This window comes from Thermobia domestica, chromosome 13 (assembly GCF_964235325.1).
Source record: "Thermobia domestica chromosome 13, izTheDome1.hap1.1, whole genome shotgun sequence".
In the NCBI taxonomy this organism is placed as follows: domain Eukaryota; kingdom Metazoa; phylum Arthropoda; class Insecta; order Zygentoma; family Lepismatidae; genus Thermobia; species Thermobia domestica.
Window position 1 is genome coordinate 186,719,541 of NC_137466.1, and position 27,980 is coordinate 186,747,520.

A 27,980-nucleotide genomic window follows, 5' to 3' on the forward strand; every position below is an offset into this window, starting at 1 on the left:
AGACCCGAAAACCGGTTCCAACAAGAACCGGTTCTGGCCATCCCTAGTTTTGATATCTTCTACGGTAGCGAAACTTGTATCAGTGCTATTTTCCTTGAAGCACTGACATCGTAGACTTATTTTAAGGCTATCAAAGTAAGTATCTGAAGCAAATTTCCCCAATTTGCACATGAACTTGATGTTTGTCCATTGTTTGAACCGCGACATTGCACCAACTGTCCGTTTAGCTGTACTACTCGTAAACTGACTGTTATGACTTATTCACACGTGTCATATTCATAACTAGACAACTTAAGGGTCTTCACTACAGCGAAATTAAACTACCGCTAATTTTAGAGTTTTTTTCTGTAATATCTTCAAAACAAACAAAAATATCCGAAAAGTAGAAACGTAGTGAACTAGACAATACGATTTTGTATGTGATACCGTTATCACAACTCATCTATCTGATTTCGATTTGCAACTGTAGATAGATTTAGATTTTTTTTTTTTTTTTTTTTTTGCGGATTCTGTAAATAGCGGCATACCAAAAGCAAATAGGTAAATTATGGTAAAGGTATCACATGCAAAATCGTATTGTCTAGTTCACTATGTTTCTGCTTTTTCAATAATATTCTTTATTTTGAAGATATTACAGAAAAAACTGTAAAATTAGCGGTAGTTTAATTTCGCTGTAGTGAAGACCCAGGACTGTACTGTGCATGATTAACTGTGATTGCGTCACAATTGTCAAAATTAGAACAATATTCTGGGAAGTTTTTGACTGGCCCTCGTATACATTATTAAAAAATATCCGTATACCACAAAATTAGATTTTTCCTAAGTTATGGGCATTTACGATAGATATGAAGATATGTAAAGAGATATGAAGAAGAAAACAGTAAAATGAAACTATTTATAAATTAATTGGTTAAAAATCAAAGATGGCGCAGATATTGAGTAGCGTTAATGTTTTACATTACTTTTCATGTGGCATCCAACAGTGTGCGATGTTAATTAAGTTACATGTTAAAGAAATAACAGTGCAATAATTAATTGGCATTAAAAGTAGAATAAATGTCGGTGACGCGTTGATCTTACTAAAGGATGAATGCAATCTGAAGAATTGCGCATAGCTATCTGTGAGAATCAAGTAGCGATGACGTCATCGGTTTGGAATGCAAAATAGAAACTGCTATATTTAAGTAATACGAGTAATATATCAAACGAGTAACGTGTTTATCTTATCACATACAATACTCATATGTGTATGTGTCTATTGGGAGAACTTATCGGTTATTCCTTGAAGACTTTGAGCCTCGATTCATCGGCAGATTTCTACGTACTGATAAGCAATTGCTTGTGTTATTTTTCACCCAAGTAATGCAACCAACATCTGACTTCAGTATTTGTTTAGGTACATGTCGCATTCTGTTGTGTTATATTGTGTTCTTTAGTTGACTGTAGTAAGTGAATGAGTGGCCGCGAATGTTCGGTTACAGTGTGCTTTACGGTGTGATGCTTTCGAAGTAAGATTAAAGTGTTTTGCAAAGATTACAGTTTGCTAAATACTGCAGGATATAGAATACTGAAAGACCGTTTTTTGTTATGAAAATGTAAGTACATTTTTTATCTGGCGTGAAATAAAAGACTGTGTATGAAAATTAAAATGGTTTGTTTGGACCAGAATTGTAAACAAAGTTTTGTATAATAATTTGCGTTGATTATAATTCGTGAATGGCTTCGTAGAGTTAGTGGGTTATTTCCCAGCACCGAAGCCATATGAAACGTCACTGTGGCTCAATGGTAGAACGATCGATCCCATAAATGTAAATTTGTGGTGCACAACATTGTGTCCGTGGGTTTTCTCCGTGTTTTCTTGTTCCTTCCCTCATTCTCATAGAATGTCTAAAATTTTTCTAAATGCTGCTCTGCGAAACTTGAAATTCTCCGTTAACAGGCTTATTTTGATCTCCGTTGTCCGCGTGATCGAGTTTTCGTTTACTGAAGGCAATTTAACACGATTTCCGCTAGTAAATTCATGGGACAGTGAAATATATCCGTTTAAGTCAAGTGTCCATTTAATAAAGGGTTCGTTAAAGGTAGGATATACTGTATAAGCAGCAGAAGTGCATCTTATAAGCATGGGCTAAACGTTATGTAACCCAAAACAAAGGATTTGCTTGTCTAAATTGAGAGGCTTCTGAGATACTCTTTAATTTTGAGCCCACCCTCTCGTTTTAAAAATGCTAAATATCCTACGGTCTATTCCCAATAACTACTTAAAGGTATGCAAAAGCTAGCAGTATCGTAAGGCACCTGTATGGATTTGTATAAAAGAAAAACAAACAAACTTTCAATTTTGTTTATGAGACTAGCCTTTGGCTAGCTGGGGTCTCCGCCCCCAGGCCCTTGAATTTTGCTCGACCTACGGCCTGATATCTCTTATGTATCAGCCTGTGCATCTATAGTAAATATCGTGCATTGCTCTTAATATTTCTTGAATTTGGCCAGCTGGGGAATTCGCCCTCAGACCCTCGCGTTTGCTCGACCTACGGCCTCGGACCTCATACACCTACAATTCAGGAGCGTGATTTCAGATTTTTCTTGGGGGGGCCAAAACCCCTTGATATAAGTAAAATTTCGCATATTTCACTGATTTACTACTATTTTATTGATAAAATCTATAGAAATCTCAAACTCAGGGGGGGCAATTGCCCCTCCCTGCCCACCCTAAATGACCTCCCTGCTACAATTCTACCGAATTTCAAGTTTCTTTTCCTGTTTCTACTATCTAAAAGATAAGATTTTGTAAGTAAAGAAAACGCCCTTTTAAATAACGAAAATTTCTTCATCCCCCTTTAGACCCCTTAAAAATTAAAAATATTCATTTTTGGCAATTTTCCTGTGGGTTAGTGCCGGAAGGCTACAATTATGCCAATTTTTTTCATTTTAATCTTGCGGGAAGTGCCTAAAAATTTTGGGGTGTAGAAATGTCCCATATATAAATAACATGGGGAAGATTTTTTTCAATTCCCCATAAATTCGCTCTAAAGTTGGAATTTTTTTTTTTTTTTTTGGCTAATACAAATATTATTACTGATACAGATTTACTATTTTTGGCTAATTCAATTTTACTTAGGTAACGCTATTAAAAACGTATAAACATAACGAATTTCAATTTTTTATTCCAATTTCAAATACCTAAAACATGACATTATAGGTCCAAAAGAAAGAAAAAAAAAGACTCTTTTAAATAACATGGGGAATTTCTTTAGACCATCTAAAAATTAAAAATATTCACTTTTGGCAATTTTCCTGTGGGCTAGTCCTAAAAAGCTACAACCATGCCAAATTTCACCTTTCCACGTCAACCAGATATACTTGTTATTTTATGTCAGTGAGTTCATGTAGTTTTATCTATAGTTAGGAAGGATTACCAAAGTATACTGCGCCATCTCCCATCTTCTGCGTAGTTTATCCACATGATTTCCCCCTACCTAATTTGGAGAAAAATTTTGAAGTTATTACAAACGCGCTTTTTCTTATTTGCATCAAAGTGGCTTTAGAATAGACGCAATTATTGAAAGATTATAACATTATAACATTATTATGCTATCCATCTTGTATATACGTAAGAATAACGAACATTGTTTGCTCATCTATTTCGTAGGTTGTGAGAAGAAATTGTAGTTTCTTTTTGTTACAACGTAATGCTACCGCGTTTTCGATAGATCTTCGTGTAGTTAATGTGTAACCGAATAAATAGTGCATCTCCGTTTTCTCTTCTATTTCTGGCTCTCTTTCCCTCTCTCTCTTTTAATGTACCAAAATCCAATTAGCAGAATTGGTCTACTTTCGTTTTCGTCTTCTTCTTCTTCCTCCATTTCCTGTGAAGGCTCCGTCCATCCACCACGTACCGCTGCCTTCTTCTGCAGGCTTTTACCTCTAACCCTATTTCGCCTGAATCCCACGCACACACACACACACACATACACACGTATTCATGCAAGTTTTCCCGCCGTTCGCAAGAGGCTCTGATGGATTGTTCCCCACTCTTATATTCAGCACTGCTACTGCTTCCCCCTCCAGAACTACTTCCACACCTCCGCCACTGTTCTACCTCTCATTTCAGTTCTGTTTGTTTCTCTGCTTCGAATACTCCTAACAAGAGGAAGATTTAATTTAGACTAAAATCTGTATGGAAATTTAATACATGATTATCATTTAAATAATATACTGTAAATGTGAATTACGAACAGTGATTTTCTGTTGAACCGTATTCATGATTTTGGCAGCTCTCCAGATGTGACCCTTAGATTAATTAAAAATCCGAATCCTTCGTACTAACATTGTAAACTATTCTTTCTGGACAACATACAAGGATAATGCTTTATTATTAGGGTTATGCATAGAATATTTTATAAAATTTTAGTAAAATCGTTATATGACCCATTCTGGAGAAAATTGTTCGAACTAAAGTCATTCCCGTTAACATACTACCTCTTTTTTGGACGTGGGGAAAAATATAAAGTAGAGCAGATGCTAGAAGGTTAGGATTGGCTAGGAGAGAGCATTTTTCTGACAACTGAGAGGCTTTGCAACATAAACATGCATTTTTCGAGACAAATCAGTAGTTTCACGACACATTTTCGAGACGATGCATTACTTTCACGACACCATTTCGAGATGAGGCGTTACTGTCATGACACCTTTTCGAGACGAGACATCACTTTCATGACACCTTTTCGCGACGAGACATTACTTTCACATCTTTTAGAGACAAGTCATTACTTTCGCGACACCTTTTCAAGACGAGACATTACTTTCACGACACCTTTTCAAGACGAGACACCACTTTCACGATACTTTCTTCGGGCAAGACAGCCTGCAACTCCTGTCTTGTAGACAGCTCTATAAAAATCATATTGATAAAAGGTTTATTTATGAAATACTAGTGTCACTTACCCGTTTCGCTCGGTTAAAATAAGAAAAAATAGTTATATGTTCCGTTAATCAGTCACTGTTTAATATTACTGAAGCGTTCTCTGATATCGGCCATTTTCAATCATTTTTATATACAGTATCTCCCTCTCCTCCAAGTAACGGAACTGAATTTGGGTTAAAATGGCATCGGAAGTAAAACCTTGTGAATGATGTCCTTGCCTCCTGAAGACTTCTCGACGACTGAGATCGGTGGTCAACTAGTTTTTAGAATTCAGATACAAACCACCTATATTTCATGGTTATACACGGTGTTTGTTATAATAATAATAATATAAAAAGAAGAAAAAGAAAGTAGTAGTAAGAAAGTAGTATCACTGATATCATATTGTCTATCTAGGACACTTGAAGAGAGTACTTGAAACTACACACAGGATTTAGCTCGATTTGGCTCGACTCGATTCGAAACTCGACCAGAATGCGAGTCGAGTTTAGAGTCGAGCTCAAAGATATCTGTTTCGAGTCGAGTCGAGTTTCAAAGAAAACTAGTTCGAACTCGCTCGTGCCCATTCCTACTTTTGTTCATTGTAGAACAGATAAACACACAGACGCACACTCACACATTAAATATCATCTAATATGTGAACTTTTCGCTCACTTGAACAATAAAGTACAGAGATGAAAATAAGTGAAGATGAATAATGCATAATCTTTTGAAATTAACTAATTTTATATTCGCAGCAGAGTCAAATAATGTTTAAGCTTTCTTTCTTTTTTCCTTATAAGTGTTGCTTCAAGGGTTATTAGTTGAATTGGAATTTTTAAAGAAGATTCTTTCTTCCCTCGCATCTTGAGTGTTCTTGTTTGATCCTTGTTGTTACTGTATAATTTATGTGACTGCTGCAGGAGTAGCGCTGCCCACGCAATCCCGTGTTTTGACGAAGAGAAGAGTTCGTAGGTGGAAGCGGAAGGAGTGGAAAATTGCTTTGATAAAAGGTGGAGCGAACCCTCGGTATTCCATGACCAGAGCAAAATCCTTCTTCAAGAAATGTAGCTTGCTCTGCGAGTGAAAGATCTTGGAACTATCAAGAACACGATAAACTTCGAATTAAAGAAGACTTAAAACAAGTTTATCTGGAGGCAAGAGCGCCGATTTTTTTATAAATTTGGGGGGGGGGGCATTCAGATGCAGAAGGTATATATATGAGGATTTCAAGACAAATTGCATTCAAATTATGCCAAATAATTTATTGTATATTCATAAATACAATAGGGGGCCTTCATGAGTTTTGGGGGGCCCGGTCCCTTTGGCCCCCAGGATCGGTGCCCTTGTCTGGAGGCGTAAAGATGTATATAATGTGCTATCTTTGGAAATCTGGTGTTGACACAAGAAAAAGTTTGAATACACCAGCACAAATTGAAATTTAAAACAACGTTTGTTTATAGGTACGAGGGGCATGCCGATAGTTTTTAACTGTGCTCACAAAAATCATCCTGTTGAAATCAGACATTTATATGTTTTCACGGACAGAAATACAATCTTTCATGCTTTGAAACCACTTAGAACTTGGTTTATTGCATAGATTTTCACCAATGTTGTTCACAGCGTCCAAATAAGTAGCAATGGCATCATCATAAGAATAAAAGCAACTTCCAGACAACTTTCGTTTTAGAGAACACAAAGAAACCGCATAAGGCGAACAGGATGGATACGGCAACACTCTGACTCCTTCGCGGCTCGAAAAGGGTATGCTTTTTGCAGCACTATGGGCACTAGCATTGTCATGATGTAACAAGAGATGACCAAGTTTTGATATTGGGTGTTGGACCTTTCATTTTTTGAACATGTTGGAAATGCAAACTGTTGAGTAGCACTCAGCATTCACTATACGTCGATTGGTAATTGCAACTGTCACAACATGTCATTTTACAACCGTTTTCTTTCTAACACTGAGCTCTCTTGACTTTCGTCGGGAGTTTTTCATTTTCGAATCACCAACTGGCTATTACTACTTTGTAAGTCGGTTGATATGATAAATCCATATTTCGTCACGTGTAACAATCTAATAAACATCATGACTTGCGCCTTCGAAGAATTTCTGCAACATAAAATTCACAACTCAACCTCCCCTCTTTTTTCCATTTCCGTGAGCGAATGTGGTACCCAACAAGAACATATTTTCCTGGGAGCCAAGTGCTCATACACAGTTGTCGGCGCTGCTCTTGACCTAACGATGAGAGTTGTTTCTATCTCCAGACAAGAAATATGGGGATCATCTTTCACCATTTACCTCACAATTTTGATGTTTTGGGGTGTCACAAAATCAATAACATGAAAGTCACGTTTTGAAGCTCCATTATTAACAACTTATCTCTGATCCCGCCATCACTGACTTGCCCTTACTATTGTTTGCTAAACGTCAATAAACATCAGGCGTCAAATACAACATACATAAACTTGCTTCGATTTTATATTATTGCCCTGCTAAATTTTCTCCCGCTGTATTTGTCTCTTTTTTTTGACCCTGTTATGTCCGCTCGAAAGTGTGTTTTTGAAAATCTTTAGGTTCTACTGTCTGCGTGTCAACGATCAACTTTAACATCCGTACAATATGACGGGCAGAACTATATCCGCATATGCAAGTTCGTAATTCATATCATTCAGGCCATGGTAGTCCACTACTGCTACCTTTAAATTCTTATCGGATATTCAGAAACGAATAGTGACCTAGATAAGGCATCTATTTGTTTTAGACCTTTTGAACTATGAAGAAAGAAAAAAGAATCATACGAGTACAACTCTATTCCCATCTTATTTCATGTTTACTAAAACATGTATTAGTCAACATTATATTTTTATAGTATTTCGGATTCTCCCAAAATATCGGATTGCAAATGTCTTTTTAACAGCCTCATAGAATTTCTTGGAATTTTTAAAAAATAATTCTTAAACCAAACTACTATATTCACACTCTTTTTGTAACATCTGTCTAACGTAAATAAAATAATTAGTCTAAATTGGGATACAGTGAAGCCTGCAGGGCAGAAATACTAGGAAATCTTCGACATGGCTTGAAATTAATTAATTAAAAGAAAAAGAAATACTCTAATTTTTACAATTGGTGGACCTTTTTTTTTTATTCTTCTTCACGAACTAACAACTTCATTTTTAGTTGTGACCAAACTGGGTACGACAATGTGTATGGCTTGAAAACTGATTAAATATGCTCTAAGCTTACGATTAAGAAATTAGAGACAGTACTGAAAGCAATTTAGTCAATTGGATTCATACTTTCAGATATTTTAAAGTTGTATTTTAATACTTCCATATTGACAAACTATTCTTAATTTTGAATAGATTTTCATGTAAGATGAGCGGCTCCTGTGGGAAGTCATATCGGCAACAATTTAAATTTTATCGCGCTACAAGCTGGAGAACAAGAATTCACACACCTACAGAAACCTGCATACAAGCACTAATACATGAAGGAAGTCATATCGGCAACAATTTAAATTTTATCGCGGTACAAGCTGGAGAACAAGAATTCACACACCTGCAGAAACCTGCATACAAGCACTAATACATGAAGGAAGTCATATCGGCAACAATTTAAATTTTATCGCGCTACAAGCTGAAGAACAAGAATTCATACAGCTGCAGAAACCTGCATACAAGCACTAATACATGAGGGAAGTCATATCGGCAACAATTTAAATTTTATCGCGGTACAAGCTGGAGAACAAGAATTCATACAGCTGCAGAAACCTGCATACAAGCACTAATACATGAGGGAAGTCATATCGGCAACAATTTAAATTTTATCGCGCAACAAGCTGGAGAACAATAATTCATACAGCTGCAGAAACCTGCATACAATCCCTAATGCATGAGCGAAGCCATATCGGCAGCAATTTAAATTTTATCACTGCACGCTGAAGAACGAGAACTTCATACAGCTGCAGAAAGATGCATACAGACACTAATACATGAGGGAAGTCATATCAGCAACAATTTAAACTATATCGCTATAAGCTGGAGAATAAGAATTTCATGCAGCTTCAGAAAGCTGCGTACAAGCACTAGTATATGAAGGAAATCATACCGGCAACAATTTAAACTTTATCACTGTAGGCTGAAGAACAAGAACTTCATACAGCTTCAGAAAGCTGCACACAAGCACTAGTACATGAGGGAAGTCATATCGGCAACAATTTAAACTTTATCACTGTAGGCTGGAGAGCAAGAACTTCATACAGCTTCAGAAAGCTGCATACAAGCACTAGTACATGAGGAAAGTCATATCGGCAACAATTTAAACTTTATCGCTGTAAGCTGAAGAACGAGAACCTTATGCAGCTGCAGAAAGATGCATACAAGCACTAGTACATGAGGGAAATCATATCTACAACAATTTAAACTTTATCACTGTAGGCTGAAGAACAAGAACTTCATACAGCTTCAGAAAGCTGCATACAAGCACTAGGACATGAGGGAAGTCATATCGGCAACAATTTAGACTTTATCGCAGTAAGGTGAAGAACGAGAACTTTATGCAGCTGCAGAAAGCTGCATACAAGCACTAGTACATGAGGAAAATCATATCGGCAACAATTTAAACTTTATCACTGTAGGCTGGAGAGCAAGAACTTCATACAGCTTTAGAATGCTGCATACAAGTATTAGTGCATTACTTAAGCTTCCTTCCGGCAGCTTGTACTGATACGATTTATTTATTTATTTATTTTTTTACCGATATGACTTCCGTAAAGAGCCCTAACATTTATTACTTTTTCATTTAGGTGCATAAAACTTCTATAATAAAATCAAATATTCAGTATGTCTTCATTAGCGAGAAGAGAAATTCATTGCAGAGCACTGACAAATGAAATTTTGTCTCTTTAGAATATTTTCTGTTTGTTTACCAGAATGGTTTATTCGCGTGGTTCAGGGTTCCATACTGGGTGAGGACACAGTTTTTTGTAGTATTGCCCGCGAGACCAGAATCGAGATGAGTACTTTAAAAAAAATCAAAAGAAATTAGAAATGTTGAGAGACTCGTGGGCAGCACCAAGTCTAGTTTACCCTAGTCTTAGATTGAAAACTCTGTTTCAAAGTCACCTGATTCATATTATTATTATTATTATTATTATTATTATTATTATTATTATTATTATTATTATTATTATTATTATTATTATTATTATTATTATGTCTTCTGGCAGGTCCTAGGACTAACGAGTCTTTTTTTTTTAATTTTAGTTTTATGCTTGGAAATTTTTCTTCCACGTTTCTCGATCTTCAGCTTCCTCTTTTAACTCTTTAATATTTTATTCTAATTTTCAAATCAATGATCAGTTCTTCTTCCTATTCTTTGTTTTCATTCTATATTTTCTTCTATGGCGGTATGAAGAAGACATTCATAGTATAAACATTATGAAGAATATTTATGAACGTTTAAAGATACGCAAAATTACTACACAATATATTCTAATTATAAATATGGTTTAAATGTTGTTATACCACACTCTTCATAGACCTCTAGCGACGTGGCATGATTCTGATATCTTCTACATGAACTTGAGGAAAAGTCAGCGTATAAATTTTGTACATAAATTCGTAAAGTGATACGAAACGAGACGAGACTTTTACAAAATTTGCGAAACGAAACGAAAAACTTTTCTCTCTCGTCTCGTTCGCACCAGTGTTTTTCTTTGTTGACTCATCATCGTAAGAACGTTGAAAAACATTAAGAGATAGCAAACTCTGAACTAGAAAACCGGAAATAATGACGAGATGGAATCCAATATATTGACCCTTACAACCCAATCCAAAGGTGTTTGATTAGCCACAGCCCTTAATTAGTGAGCTTTAAAAATCTAGAAATTTTAATAGTTTATCTATTTTTAAGTACTTTGTGGAATATAATGTGGGAAATGCTGGTTGAGATATACAGAGAGGGAAACAAAATTGTTGCTATGATCATTGATTAATATCGAACACAGAACCCCTGAATTAAAGAGGCTTCTTACTTATTGCGATCTGAAAAAAATTACAAATTTGTTTTTTTATACAATTGCGGCTGTTATAAAAATTCCAAAACAAAGATAATCATAATCATAGTAAAATCAATATCATAAATGATAGTTTAACTTAAAAAAAATGCTTAAATATTACTACACTTTTTTGCTTCATTTATTTTCGCCGCCTATCATTTACCCATAGGTAGTAGCACTAACTTCATGAATATATTTGCTTTGTTTTGAGGTAATTTCATTTTTTATTTATACTCGATTAATCCTTTTACATGCCTGTTCTCTAAACCTTTGCTAATTAGTTGTGTGTTACCACCCACTATTAGCAGTCTGTGTTACACTGACAAAAGATAATTATAATGTGTGTTTCCTTTATAACCCACACATACAAGAGTCTGTATCATTTTTCAAAAGTTAGTTTTGGTTTGCCGGCTATGTCATGCTTTTTTTAACCATGTATCCTGTGAGATATGCAAAATTCACAACACGCGTGCGTAAGAGTGCATATACTCCAGGAGAGGTTAAATCGTGGGCGGATGATCGTGGGCGTTGCAGGGATGTCGTTATTAGATTTGAGGCAACACTAATGACTCCGTATGAGAACCTGCTTTATTAGTCGCTATTGAAGCAGAAAAAGTAAATACAATGTTATCGTTGTTGGTGGTAACAAAAGACTACTCTTGTTATACATATTTTTTCCAGGGTGTACGGTTATTGTTTATTGTACACGGTGTACAATTATAATCCTCTTTGTTGGTCTACACCTTACGCTTCATGTCAAACACAATTTGAAATCTCATTCATTATTGCTGAGTTCCAGACTCGAAATCAATGAACATGAATACGCGCTGTTGCCAATTAGATAGAATACATCAGAGCACCGTCGTTACAGTCGTGGTGTGAATTTTTGTGAGAAGTTCACATACTACTTTCCTGATTCAAACAAAATAATTATTTGCATTTCTTATTTTTTATAATTACAGAAGCAAATTTCGTTTCATTAAAAATTTGTACCCACAACGCGATTCATAATGCAGAACTTTTGTGACAGATTGGGCAAAATTTACATTTCAGTTTCTTTGTAGTACTGAACCAGCAGTTAGTTCATTACTCCGAAAAAGATGTGTAAAGTTTTCTGATATATATGCTGATCAACCGTAACATTATGACCGCTTGCTACTTTTTGAACGAAGTCATCGGGAAGACACCGTAGGGTACAACAAAACCGTACAGCAAAAGTCACAGGTATATCTTTCGATCAGTCAATGTGATGCTTGCGTGTAGAATGGGGGAAGGCCGGTGATATATCAGAGTTGAATAGGGGCAGCTTGTGATGGCTAAACGGCTGGGAACGACCATTTCGGAAACAGCCCACATCTCATTAAAGATATCAGTCTGTATAGGTTAGTACAACAGAATTGGGCGCAAACTTTGGTATAATTAACAGCAGACTTTAACAGTAGACAAAAATACGACTGAGCACACAGTTTATTGTTCATTGTTTAATATGAGCATCCGACATCCCACACGTGTATGAATGTTAACCTCGCGGTATTATCAATAACGACAGGAAGGGACATGCCCATCGTCAATGGACTGCAGACAAATGACACAACGTAGCATGTTCCGATGACTTACAATACAAGCGTCATCACATCGATGACTGGAGCAGAATTCATCGTCTTCTAGGGGAAACAGCTGCTCGAGACGTTCACAGTAGGATGACGACAGGCTGGTGCTTCATTGAGTTGATCAACTTTTACATGGTCATCTATGGGCTCGGTAGTGCGTATGGAGAACACAATGACTGCTCCTAGCTATCGGCAGGTCATTGCTGATCATGTATACTCGTTCATGTCGGCCATATTTCCAACTAGGAATAGCATCTTTCAGCAGGACAACGCTCCTTGTCACAAGGTCAACTTTGTCAGTGGTTCGAGGACTATAACAATATATAACGTATATTGACTAAAGGTGGTAAATACTTAAATTAGAATTTCCTTCAAGAAGGAATATGTGCTCTTCGGTATTCTTTCTCTCATAAAAATATTACAGTTCCTTCGATGACTGTTTGGAAAACGTCGTTTATGAATAACCGTTTTATCTTACTTATCAATTGATTTTTTTTAAATAAAAGGTTTTATCAATAGCACTTCCTACGAAGAAACTTCAAATTTTTGAGTTGTATTGAATCTTAAATATGACACTTTTTTTTTTTGTTCCTTTTTCCACTGCGCATTTTCTGTACTTCTCTGTAAGAAAGCATTGAAGTCAGGTAAATTTTTAAGAAATAAGTATGATAACTTCAGAACTGTTTGAGGGAAGATTGTATTGAATCTTTAATTTTATTTGTCTCCTCATAGATGTTCGTATTTATTTTTCTAGGGAATTTATTGACTGTAATGTTGAATAAAATATTTTGTTTCTAAGAATATGCAGAAGTTACTCCATTTTACTATTAATACATGTTACTGTAAACTTACAATTAAAATGTATACGAAATTAAGTAACTTATTTATTTGATCTTTTTTTAGATTTGAACTCCTTCCAAAAGCCATTTCTCATATGTTTCTCGTTTTTCTTCTCTTTACAGAGTCCGAGTCAAGTATCGACACGAGGTCAGAGGACGAAGAGCTGGCTTCCCCGTCCTCTCCTTCGGAAGAAAGACGAGCTGACCACCCACCCGAGGAGAGAGCTCGTATTGTCTGTAGAAAACAAGAACCTGGGCCTACAAACCCTCAAGAACTGCAAAGGTACATCGTTGAAACAATCACTCTAACAACAGTCACAGAAAGACGCGTTGTCAGAGAAGCTCCAACTCCGGCTCAAAATAGTGATGAAAGTGTTAACAGAGAGAGTATTGATAACAAGAAGGGCAAAAACGACTCAATATTGTCTTCCAACGCCATGAATGATCGGGAATCAGCCAGTGGAAGTCAAACTTCATCCCCGTCTCCAGATTCTCAGTCTGATTTGGAAACAGTTCCCGTAAAAGCTCACGTGAAACGAGGTGGTATTCTCAAAGGTGGTAAATTGTGGAAGAACACTGATACTAGGTCAGGCGAGAAACAGACTTCATTTTCAGAACCTTCCGTTTGTTTCAAAGAAGATAATGCTGACCATAATTCGAAAAGGTCAGTTCGTTTCTCTGAAAAGAATGAGCAAGGTGACACGGACACTTCTGAACAGCAGGAAAGTGGTCGCCAGGTGGAAGATGATGGTGAAGACCAAAGAGAAGCATCTTCTCCAGATTCTACAGAATTAACGCTCACTTTCAAACTAGGTAATCACGTGCTGGTCGCGAATAGTTTAAAACCAAACTCAGCTGTTCGACAGCTCTTCCCTTCGCCAAAGTTTTTGTCCCCACCTGTCAAAGAGGTGGTACGCATTAAAGAACTTTGTGATTTGGAGACTTATAAAGGTCCAGAGCACGACATAAATGGACAAAATAGTTCCGTACAAGATTCTTCCTCAACTCTATCATCGCCTGATGGAGGTATCCAAGATTCCAAATCAAAGAAAAGTAGTGTTGATTCCGATTCTTCTAACCTAAATGATGACTATGGAACGGTAACGTTTACTGCTGTTATACCCCCAACATCTGCACAGGCGGTTTGTAGTGATGATTCGACTGTGTCCTCACTTACAGGTGGTATAATTCGAACCAATTCTCAAATACGTCGAACAATCGAAAGAAATGCGTTGCGAAGAAGTTTGGTAAGATATCTCGAGCCTAAGAAACGAACTGTGGAAACGCAGAAAATTAAAACTGATAGCTCACTCGTTGAAAAAATTAAGCAGCTAACGTGTGATATTGATGATGATGATAATACTGTAAATGGGGATACCAGTTTCCAGAGCCAGACTGAAAGTGCAACTACTGATTCATCATTAACATCAATATGTCGTACAAGTCCTACAGGAGAGGAATCTATCCCAACTACAAAACCATTATTTGTAAATACTGATCCAATTGAACCACCAGCAGTTGAGAAACAAGATAAAGGGACGTCAACAAAACCTGTAGAGACAAAATCTTCTCAACCTATTCGATTCGTCGATAAAAGTTGCTCCCCGTCTGCCTCATCGACTTCATCATCATCATCAGGATCTTCGTCGGCGTACAAGAAACTAGCAGAATTCTTTTCAAGAAGGAGTGAGAAAAATGCCGAAAAGCAAGCTCAAACAACGCATGAAACACAGACATCTGAAGCGCAGACTCAACACACTATTGATGTCAAGTCGACAAAGGATGACTCTCCTGATTGGATGGATGTTCCTACGCCCCCACCACCACCAGCAGCCGCGAAAATTACATATGATTTTGGAGTGAACACTAACTGTTTTAGTTTTCGTGAACCAACGTATTCTTCATCTCCAGGAAGTAGTGGGAATGTAAATAACTTTGTGGGACCAAAAACAGCGGCATCCAGAATGAGTGCTACAGCAGAAGCAAGAAAACAGTTTTTATCTACCCTAGCTCCTTTCTCTTCAAGACCAAGTGATAGCAGAGATACCCATGAGCTCCTAGTCAATTCTGTACCGGGCGATAGAACTTCTGTCGCTAGCCAGAGTACTGTAGCAGAAACATACAGCTTAGACGACATAGATGAAGTTCTGAATGGCGAGAAAGACAATTTACCTGCTCAGGACGCAACAAGGATTCGAAACTCTCCTAATACTAACGAACCTGTATATGCACCTCCAGATTTACTTCCATCAAATGTTAGTACTACTAATCCTGAAGTCAAAATTAATGGAGAAATTGGTAAAAATGAAGTGGATGCTTCGGGTGAAGTTGATGAATTGGTATTGTTTGTACAACAAGATATGGGAAGGATTGAAAGGATAAAGAAACGATATAGCCTTTCAGAGGATGAACAGGATGACTATGGATTCAGTCGACGCCCGTCAGTGCGCGGTATTAAGCCGAGGTTTGGTTCTACAACGGAAATACTTCAGCAAATTCAGTCTCAGATGCAGCCACCACCTCTGGCTTGCTCGTCACGGACAGGAAGTCACCTCACTTGGCCATATTCTGACACTGCGGAAGGTTCCAGAGGGGATCAGAATCAAGAGACTCTTGCTTCATCTCCAGTTACAGCACCTACAAATAGAGACAATAAACGGAGAAGTATGATTCCAGCAAGGCCTCCTGGAATGTTACCCATTGTGCAGGAAGAGAGTTTTTATGGTGGAAGCAATACCCTACCAAGCGATTACCGAAATGCATACATTGATTACAACACGAAAAGTGGTGCTATGCATCAACCATCTGATGGTGGCAGTGGCATGAGGACTGATGTTAACTATGCTCATATGTATTCTTCTACCGGCAACTTATATTATAATTCAAGGAATGGAGATATGATGAGGCAACCGTTCCAGCATCCTCCACCATCTCATTCACCACCGCCTCCTAATGTTATGCCCATTCCTAACACTAATGGCGGAGGCACACCACCTCAACCATATCCTCCTGGTCATACCAATTTATTGAAGGATCCACCGTTTCAAGTTGGATTTCATGATTCAAGACTCCAGTCTGGATCGGTACAAAGCTTGGATCGAAACTCTGGAATCTATGGATCAGGTCGCCGAGGAGTTGTTCAAATGAGATCTTCACCTGTATCCGGTCCTCCAGTTCTTCTAGGATCTTCTCCAGTTGAACCTCTTCCAGGCACACCGCCAATGGCATCTGTAAGTCCCACTGTGGAACATTGTAGCACACTACCACATCCCAGTGGAAGACAAAGTCGAAGTCAGACTTGCTATAGAGGTCCACCAATGGGCGTGGGACATCCAAATCAACAGTCTTTAATGGCATCTGTAAGAAGTGAAAGTCCTCAAAGATCTCCCCCTAAATCGTCGCTTCCGCCTAACTATCATCACACGTATTCTCCAAGTTCTACTGCGCAGCAATTCGGTCCACCTCCACCTCAAAGACATCCTTCCCCAGTAGCTGGAACTTATAACTACTATTATCCCCCTCCTCCACCGAATTCTAGGTATTATCCTCCGAATGGACCACCATATTATCAACCATTGGGAAGAAGTCCAAAATCTGTTCCGGCTTATAATGATGCCAATAGTGTTTACGGATCTCAGAAACAGCAGCAGCTTCCTCCCCCCTCAACACTGAATCAACAGCCACCACCGCCAATACAGCATAACACACTAACAGCACAGCCCCAGCGTCAGATGACCACATCGCCTGTACCGCCGTATGTAAACGTAAACCATTCCCCAACAAGAAGCAAGCAAGAGAGGGGTGTACCGGAGGGCGCTAGTTCCTCACCAGGATTTGCTCAGGATTCACTATGTCAGGGACCCGCACCTCGAGTAGTACCTAATTCTACAACTGTTGCACAGTCTCCACCAACGTCCGTGTACTATGCACTGAATGTCTGACATCCGGAGAACAGCTGAATAGCACTAGATAATCCTACAGATGACCCGAATAATGCCACTGCTGGTAAGTGGCTTTCGTTAACAGTACATATCAATATAAAACAGTCTTCTCCATCTGGACAACAGTAATGTACCAGCAGCGTTAAATAAGAACTAATTTAATAAGTGTGAAGTGCGAACTTGAAGTAACTTGGCTACAGATGTGGTCACTGTGGAAGACGTTCTACCATTCACGTTTTTTTAAAAAGGAAAAGTGTTCACAATTTAAGTTCTTGTCGGCGGATCTTTTTTAGATCAAGGAAATTGTGATGTTTATGGTTTACCATTTTTGAATGCTACTTATATCTTTTGTGTTATATGTTCTAACAGTGCCAAAAATAACGAGGAAAAGGAAGATAATCTCCCAAGTTGGTGTAATATACAGTAGCTTTCTACTTGTGTTACAATTTGGTATTGGCTGAACAAGAGAAGATATAATATTTTCAGAGTTTGTTAACAATTGGTTTCTTTCGTTGAGGGCATTAAACGTGTGAATGCTGAGCTGAGGAGATTCGAAACAAAAAAATCTGTGCGCGCGTTCAGCTTTTACCTACAAATGTTGTCGTAGATATTCTGAGTGCCTTCCCTACCTTCCAAGTAGAAATTCGACGCTAAATAACGTATATATATAGTTATACACAACTTCCTCTTCATTTAGAATTAAGAAATTAACCCCTCCCCAAAAAGATAATTTTTTATATCTCTTCCTCTGAAACTGAAATTTCCATCAGACAAAAATGTTTTTTTTTTTTAAAGAAAAGGAAAAAGAACCGAATTTTTGTAATGTGTGTAGGGATAAAAATGAATTTTTGTCGATATATTATGGACGGTCTATCATAATGCTCACACAAAACTTATGTGTTGGTCAATGTCTCGTTTTGAAATACTCAGAAGCCGGGTGCGGATTGATAACAGGAATTTTTGTGATTGTCTGAATGAATTTATTCATATTTCATTTTTGTTTTTACGTCTCGATCTGAAGAATGAAACTAATTTTAATAATTTTTATTTTTAAAAAATGAACAAAATATTTTTACTCAGTATTTATTCAATTAATTTAAGATTATTCATCGCTTCCAAACCAGTTTTTTCATCTTTTTGTAAACATCAAATGAAAACCCACATTATCTTTCTGTGTAGTATTCTAATACTGCTGTTAAAAGAGGTGAATAGAAACATGTTTTAGAAAGTTATATACCTCACCTTGGTCCCGAATTTGTAAAATATAGTATATCATAAATTGTGATAAAGTTTTGAAGCATATTCATAGTATCGTATGCTGTTTTCATCATAATCTGTGTTTCTATTCATGTTTCAATTGGAGTGAATAGGAATGTTATATCAAATAAATATTTTTTAAAAATCTTTAAATATGGGAAGTAAATGTATATGCAACATATGAGCCCAGAATTATTTATTAATTATAATCAAAACACTTGTACATTTAATTGAAGACAGGAATAAGTATTTAATACCTTAATAATTTTCAAAATGGTGACAGTAATAGACTCACACGAAAATCGTGTTTATGATGGTTTTTGAACATAAGACCAACTATAAGTGTCTGGAGTAAATAATTGCAATGAATATTGAAAAACTCCAAATATGTTGACATACAACAATGCTACGGCTTGAATGTACTTGCTGGTGCGTCACATGTATAGTGTTGGTCAAAAAGGCGACTGGTATGTGCTCAACTGGTAATCGTAAACTAGATTATAATCCATAAATTGGCAAAATTTTCAACAGCTATTGTTAAAGTTGTTTCTGTTCACCTCTATAAATTATATTTAATAAAGTAGTATTTGCCATATTGTATTTATGGTTTATTAATTATGACGTCACAGTTGATTTGGTGATGTGTACGTTGACAACATGAAATATCTTGACGACACTAATGGTATTTTTTTAAAATAAGAAATCCTAAGATTGTCTCTTGAATTTTAAAATTGTTTTTAAACATGATAAGTTTCATGGACTGATAAACCTGAATTTATTTGTACGATGTACTAAACTTTAATCCGCACCCTGCTTATAGTTGATTGATCTCTATAAATATGTATCGTTTTCTCTGTTTTGTGTTATTAGTTTTCTTATATATATATATATGTATGTGTATGAAAATAAAACCAAAGACATATTTATACATACGAAACAGATTTATTTTGCTAAAGCAGTGTGAGTATATATGCATACTTATAAATAAATATCTATATATATGTATAAATATGTATATGTTTAAAATATGCTAATATTGTAGTAGAAATTTAAAAAAAAATAGATTTTTTAGATACATGAGTATTATGTTTGAATAAGTTCAGAGTTTCCTTCCTGACAAAAAAAAATGTATGTTATTATGATAACTGAAAAATGTAAATGTGTATGTAGTGTATTGAGTACAGTGGAGTACCACCTTTTGTTATTATGACAATACATGTTGCCGTCGCGTTTTATTGTTGAGAGCTTGTAAAAAAAAAGCAAATACATTAATATAAATATAATTAGGCCTATCTTCTGCATAGCACAAAATAGGTATCTGAGGACACCCTTCTTTTTATAGAAGTGTGTGTGTTTAGCGTGTTCTGTACATGAGCTAATTGGTTCGTTTTGGTTAGAAGGAAAGTATTCATTGAGAACACTAAAAAAAATAAAACATTATTGAGTTTGAGGTAAATTTAAAATATAACCTGGTGATAATCGATTATTACTTTTTTATTAATTCATTTATTTAATTAAAGAATTTTGTGTAATAAGTAATATATCAATATGTTTTATCCTTTTCAGATGAAACGCCTGTTTTCAATCAGTTAACCATTTACAAAAGAATTGTTTTTTTTACCTTGTTCCACAGTGGTTCAGTATGTTAGTTGTACCGAAATCACAGTTATCTCGAGAACTCATGTATGTATTTTTTTGTACTCGTTTCCTTGTGAACTTTATGTAACACTTTAAGAAAAGTATTAAAAATAAGGAAAGAAAACGTTTAAATTTTAAGAGTATTTCTTTAGATTTATCTAAAAACAGTGTTGCTCTCTGATTTAAAAACAAAAGTTTGAAAAAGCTATATTCAGAGCAATATGAAAGTTCTTTAGCCATATCTAAAGAATTCTGTACATGGATATACAAATATTTTTATAAAGTCAGTTCTAATTATTCTCCTTTATTTTTCAAATATTGTTATCACCAGGAAAAAATGTACATATAATGTACGCAAACAGTTCCTGAGATAACAAAATAAGCTATATTAATTTTCATGTAAATCTCAATCAAGTATTTAAAGGATCGAGAATAATGTTCGAACTTATAGCTATTGTTATTTTGTTTTCAGAAGATTTAGCTGATTGATAGTTTTAAAATACGGAACGAGAAATAATGATTTATACTCTAGTTGCTACGTTATTTTTAGCTTCACATTTTTCACCCTGAAGTACTTTTTCGTGTATTACTCTTTTACTGCGAATTGGTAACATTTAACAGTTTATTTAAGAGTGTATTGCAATTTGAGAAAATATTTGTTTCACTATATTACTTAATATGTTAAAGTCTTAATATTAAAAAAAAAAACATAAAGCAAAACGGTTTTCTAACTGCTAAAATTTGTTTCGTCAATAATTCTTAGCGGAAAAATGCTTGTTGAATATAGCATTCAGTAGCTTTCGCAAAAATGGATTCTATGTATTTCAAGAAAATTGTATTTAAATTGGTTAAGTTTACTTCTGAGTTATTCATGAAAAAATTGAAACGGCGAGGAAACATTTTCTTTTAAAATGTAGAGCTTCTTCGTGACTAAGTGGTTAGCGTACGCGCCTTTGGCGTGGGAGATCCGGGTTCGATTCCCGGCGGGAGCTCATGTAGTTCGGATTCCACGTTAATCAGTAGGTCCACGTCTCATATAGCCTCGCTGCTGAACGGGACGTTAAACTCAAAATCAACTCTTTTAAAATGTAAAAAAAAAATGGTAGAAAAAGTGATCGGTCGTTTTATAGCGAGTTATAAAAATGATTTTAAAAATTTCTAAAGTAATTAGAATATTCTTCTGTATTTGGTCAATGTGTAGGATAATTTCAACAAAATTAATGCGTTGTTTAGACTTTATTTTACACATTAAGAAAATTGTAGGCTGTATTTTCACTATTAAAGTTTAGTTTTTATTAATTTAATTTTTTTGCTAGATACAAGTACTTCATCAAAATCTTAGATACAAGTACTTTATCAAAATCTTATAAGGAATCATGTTCTTCAAAGTAAATTAGTGCAATAAAATTCGTAGCGTGTTTCCTTAATGTCTTCTGAATTTTCTTATGAAAGATTAATTTGTATAAAATATGTTTGATAATTTTTACTGTAGAAATATTTCTTATGCTACATATTACACCGCCAGTTATTGTTTCAGTACACCGATATTTGATATAACGTTGATATAATTTATATGATTAACAGGCGTTTCTCAGTATTTTTTTCTTTCTTTAATAATTGGTTTGAGAGAATATTTAGAAATATTACTGAAGAAAGCAAATTCAGAATGCTGAATGTATTCATAGTAAAGTTTATTCACTTTTAATTAATTGTTTAAAATATTGTTGAATTTCTGTCTAATCCAAATATTCTTGTACTTTGTGTACTAAAAAACTCAAGTCATTGGTTATTCTTATATAAGAAATTAACTTCATTTTTGAAAATGCATATAATTACTTTTAATGTAAATCTGTGAAGAATGATTCACATTTCTTGAGTGCTGTTATACTTAAAAAAAAACATAATCCTGAATGTTCGTCGTATAATTTGAAATCAAAACATTTTCATTTTTTCAGTAATGCGTACTACTAGCAATAGTATATTTTAACGCGAACTTCTATCGCTTATTCTGAAACTTCCTTTAAATGTTGGGAGAAGATTTAAATTCAGTTATTTGTAGTACTGCAATACTTCTTGTTCTTCCAGCTGTTCAATCCTCGATTCCAGTTGAAAAAAGACAACTGGCATCGAGTAATTTAATGCAAAATCTAATTGGGTAATGCTGCAAGGTAGTTTAGTTTAGCTAACATTTAAACTTTCTTGCGAGCTAAATGTATTTGTCTAATTCTGTAAGATTATGCTTTTCAAGTGGCATGGACAAATAATTTAGATTGTGTAAATTTAAATAAAAAAAACTAATTTTAATTTATGATTGTTAAAATATATATACATATGAAGAAATGTTTTACCGATGTCGAAAATGTATGTTTCAAACTAATTACTTCTGAGAAAATTGTTTGGTAAAACCTAATCATAGATATCTCTGTACATTCCTCCTTTAATTCGGTCACTAGAAATGCAAAGGTTAAAATTTCGAAATTTCTGGACAACCTGTGTATGAAGACAGTAGAGGTTTAATATTATGTTTGTCATAAAATACATAATAGGCTAATGCCAAAAAATAGTGATTATTCAGTTAAGCTTAAAATATCGACAATGTATCAGCCTAATAGTGAAATCACATTATACTATCAACATTTAAGAATTGTTAATCTAATCATCTTGCTCTTTCTAGGCGGTCATTACTATAAGATTTAATCTGTTCTTTCATAAATAACATAATTCATACATTTTGTGATCATATTTACGTTCTTGGGTTATACGTAATAGTCACGTAGATGATTGACTTACTAAATGTTTACCTTAACGATGTTTTAGTTTCTATTAGGTTACATCTACATAACATACTTTTATTTCTGGAATCAGTACCGAAACAAAACTTACTGCACCATTAATTGGAACGAAATTTACTATTGGAAATACTTTTTAAAACATTTTGTAAGTCATGTAGTGTATATTTTATATCAAGATCTATACAAAATTTCCTCCAGCTAAATTTTAGAAACAGTTGTACTAGTGAACTGTTTTGGTACATTAGTAGATGGATGTAGTTTTTCTTTGTTGGCTTCAAGTATATATAAACAAAAAATTTTTGTTCCTTGGGATCCGAAATGCCCGGCACGAATTGCATACACAAATAACTTTTGCATGAATATTTCGGAAACAGTATCAGGCTTGAAATCAGTGACGTGAAAAGAATGTAAATTGTGTTCGTTATCGAGTATATATATGGGGAAAAGATGTTAGTGGTTTATTTTGTGTGGAAGAAAAAAATTGACAATGCTGTTAGAAGTAACGATCAGTATCGTAGGAGATACGTGGAACGGAATTTTCTTCTCAATTGTGGTGGAAAGCTCACATTATTCTTTCACTTTCTCTGTGTTTCTACCCCTCTCTCGCAGGCTCACTCACTGATATCCCTCCCTGTTCCCCAACTCGCCTAGGTTGTCTGTGCTTCAAATTTGCACCTGTCTCTTTTTCCCCTTCTGTCAATATCATGAAAGCGCACTGCGGTATACATCAAACGTTACAGTACTTGAGCTGATAATATTAATGTACATATATTGAAAGCTATTGGCTTGGATTTGTAGTAGCAATACTGCTAGGAATAAGTCAATAGATAAGAAAAAATAAGAAATTCGACATTCTTTCAAATAATGCCGATAGTTTTTCTTTGATTTTTCCACTTTTTTCCTTTAAAATGTAACGAAACAGAATTTTTATTTACAGGAATTAATAAAAGAACATATAAATTGTATTCGTCTGATTCTTAGCACTAATAATAATTGTATAAGATGATTTTCAGTGTTTTTCAAGAACAGTATTTATTGAAGTACAAAAAAAGTGCGTTGTCAACAATTTTACTTTTGTATGTGGTGTACAGTGACTTGCATATCTTTGTCATTGTGAAATGAGACTAAGAACATGAGTTCCATGAAATGCTAAATTTTCATACTTATCAAACAAGTTAAAAAGTATTAAAGTTCCTTTTTCGATTTAAATACTGAATATTCATATTTTGACTCTTAGTAAAAAGTAATTAATTCTTCAGTAATATTTCTGTTCTCCCTACTTTTTTAAAAGAAATCTAATTACTGAAATGTTCATAAAGAAAAGAAGTATGTAATTTTAGAAGTGAGTAACTGATTTGATGATTTTTTTATTTTTAATGATTATTATTAATTTACGCAAAAAATATAACTAAAATAGATGAATTTAGAACCAAAAGAACAAACAAAAATTTGTTTTTGTTCATACTTACGTATTATTAACATTATTATTATAAAAATAATCCTGCCATCTACCGATTGTGGCGCGCGTTTAATTTTTTAAAATTGTATATTATCGTGTGTGTTAAATCTATTATATATGTAAATGTGTGCATGTATATACAAAAGATCTTGTCATGGTGACGTCTTGTGGGAAGATAAAGATGATGTTTTCATGCATCAAAATTACTTTCATTACTCTTTTTACTAGAAATTTTCTTACATATACAATTAACCGTTTGATACTATACTATTATCTGTACTGTTGAATGAAAAAAAAAACTCTGAGTCTGTGTACAGTAATATATGTGTAAACAGAGAATGAGTACCTTGTAATGAAAACATAGTTTCTAATCTGTATCTGATAACATTTTAAAAATATGTCAGATCAGGTATTTTTTTTTCCTGAGTTTACGATGTCGAATGTTTATCAGAAAGCACTATTAAGACTGTCACTCAGTATTATGACTTTCCTTTTCTAAGAAAAATGAATCTTAATCAGAAATAGTGAAGCAAATACTTGATGTTAATTTTTTTAAATGTCTTTTTTCCTTGTAATAGGAAAATCGAGAAGTAACTTCCAATAGAAGTGTATAATTTTAGTAATTGCGAAAGTGGTTCTCAACTATGATAAACAACATTTGTAGAGAGATATTTATCAGAACATAATGGGTATTTTTTACTTTGTGGCGCGTAGACTCCATTGAATTACAAATATAGTGCTTTTCGTTAAAAAAAAATCTCATCCAATGTATGTTATTGTAGTACTAGTAAAGGGTACATACTACGCTGTGTAACGAGCAAATACTTGAGTTAGGATTCATTATTCATTTCTCTGGTTACATAATAAGCTCATTAAAATTGTGTATCACGTGTTATTTGATGTTGTTTGTTAATTTGGTATATATAAGATAGATTCTTGTTATGATTCTATTATTCATTGTATTCACATGTAATATTATGTACACTCTGTAATAGGTGAGGATTCCATATTTTTAGACTGAAAAACGGGATACCCTATGGAAATTTACGGTATATTCATAGCTATGCACTTACTCCTTGCGGAAACATCAGAATTAATTCAATAATAGGTCAGTACTCACCAAACATTCCTATAATTTAAGTATCGGTGACTAATATAAGCGGGATTTTTTTTTCAAATATCTCACGAATGATCTGTTTTCCAGGAAACTCGAACAAGATCCCCTGGGCATAGATGAAGTAAATCCGTGACTTTCCGGGCTAAACTAGGACATACGTAAATTCTAGGATTAGGGCATGTAATAGTATTTCTTAAATATTGTTATTAACTGCATGTGTTACAAGCAAGTGTGTTCAAATTAAGCCGCGAATCCAATATACTGTTGATTTAAAATATAATTTTAGTAATGACAAGTATGGTCATCATTTTTTAAAAATAAAATCATTTGGTAATAAACAATTATCAGATCAATTCAATGTTACACGGAATCGAGTTTCTTTCTTATGCAAGTTGTGATGTATTTTCATAACATTTCTCTGTAAAATGGCAATTTTCTTTCTGCAGCTAAAAAGGAAAAACGATGCAACATTGATGTATGTTTCTTATAAGGTAAGTCATAAGTTAAAAGATACACTATAAAAAATCTTGATCAAAATTGAGCTCATGTTTCTTAAATGTGTCCCTACGCGCAAGACATTTTGGGCAAATAAATTATTTTTGATAAATCAATACCCTTCCTAATAAGAATTTATATTAATAAATTAAGAAACCTATAATCCTAACCCAGAGTAAGTTTCTTTTAATCATCGTCTTCTAAAAGTAGGGAATACGTAGTATACGGATAGCACACAGTGTTAGGCAGCACATTCACATTTTCATTTGAAAGTCTAATAATAATAATCGAGGTAGTACTATTAATGTTGAATGTTAAAATTGTGAAATTTTGTAAAAAAAAAAATTAAAAATGTCTTAATTATTATGTGATTCAACTTCAGTCAGTAGTTGAGTACCACTTTCAGCGAAATTTATTGTATAAGAATAGCTTTTCTATTCTGACATGGAGAAGTAAATAGTGTTGTGTTATTCCCGCTACAGACTAAACAAACATATACTCATGAACAATAATTAATTATATAATAATATTAATAATAATAATAATGAGTAAAGTAGCCAAGTTTTACTTCCTATTAAAAAAGTATATTTCTATCCAATATCCAGGGTAAAATACATGAAAGTATATATGTATTCATACATGTATACATCAAATGAAAACTAACGGTTTTCAAGCAAAGAATTCTTCATATAAGCACAAATTCGTTTTATGTGTAACGTGAGTTGTAAAAGAAGTGATTAACTGTGGAAAAAAGTTAACTAAAGAATAAATAAAACATTTAAAAATAACTTAGGCTGTTAAAGCTTTACAAAGATTATGTATTTGAATAATAATAATAAAAAGAAACTTCTTTTGTAAACTTGTAGATTGTGATAACGAGAAACAAAAGTGTTACATTGTACAAAATGTATAATTTTAAAATGATGTAAAAATTTGTAGTTATATGCAGATACATATATAAATATATATATTATATAGTATACAGAAGAAACTTGTGTATTATCTATACATGTAAATAAATTACACATTACACACATGTCCAATGTTCTTTATTTGTTGTTGATACGTATTTCCTATATCCTAATAGGTATGAAGGTGAAACAATAGTTTTAATCAAAATTGTTGAACGATTTCTTTTATATATAAGGAACTTCGTAAACTATGGTTAGTTCAGCATAGTTCAACAAACTTGCATAAAATTGCCAATTTTAAAGTATTATTCTTAAGAATGACGCAGTGTATACTTAGATAATTTGTGCACGATACCAGACCTGCTGTCATTGTTGAAAGTAATTGATGTCTATTTTTTAAAACCTCCATATTGCGCGATCTCTCATACTGAAGTAGAGAAGGAGATCCTACACGACGATGATACTAGAGAAAAACTTAATCTGATGAAGAAAATATAAAATTTGTTTTAGAAACATGACACAACTAACAGCGAACACTTATGTTCTACTGTTCAATAAGTCATATCATAATTATAAACTGTGCTTCCAAAATAACAAAGAACCTTAAAATAGACAGTAACTACCGATAAAACCGCATTGAAACAAACATTTGCCTCAGGCCTGTAGCCAGAGTATTAAGATATGGGGAACTGAGATCATTTTTGTGAGAGTTGACTTATGCAAAAGGATTATATTCCAACAAACAACTAAAAGTTTCAGGGAGGCTGATAGTGGTTGCATTGCGGGGAGATAAATGTAATAGCCCATATCTCGGAAACTATAATAGCCTAAACGCTAAAATTTGACCTAATCAGGCTACAGGGAGTACTATCCAGCCCAATAAAAATCTCGTCTGACCCAAACACTTGGGGGGCTAACGTGAAGTTGGACCCCCAAACTTAAAG

The 27,980-nt window shown here is 34.4% G+C and overlaps 1 protein-coding gene across 5 annotated transcripts in view; it reads left to right on the top strand.

The window, feature by feature from the left end:
* Positions 1–27,159, top strand: part of LOC145668851 (uncharacterized) — a 695,269-nt gene extending 668,110 nt beyond the window's left edge. For all 5 annotated transcript variants that reach the window (XM_081737057.1, XM_081737058.1, XM_081737061.1 and 2 more), the window contains one exon: positions 13,550–27,159. In XM_081737057.1, coding sequence (XP_081593183.1) covers positions 13,550–17,367 — 3,818 coding nt within the window. In that variant the 3' untranslated portion in view covers positions 17,368–27,159. The remainder of the gene's footprint in view (positions 1–13,549) is intronic.
* The last annotated feature ends 821 nt before the right edge of the window (positions 27,160–27,980 follow it).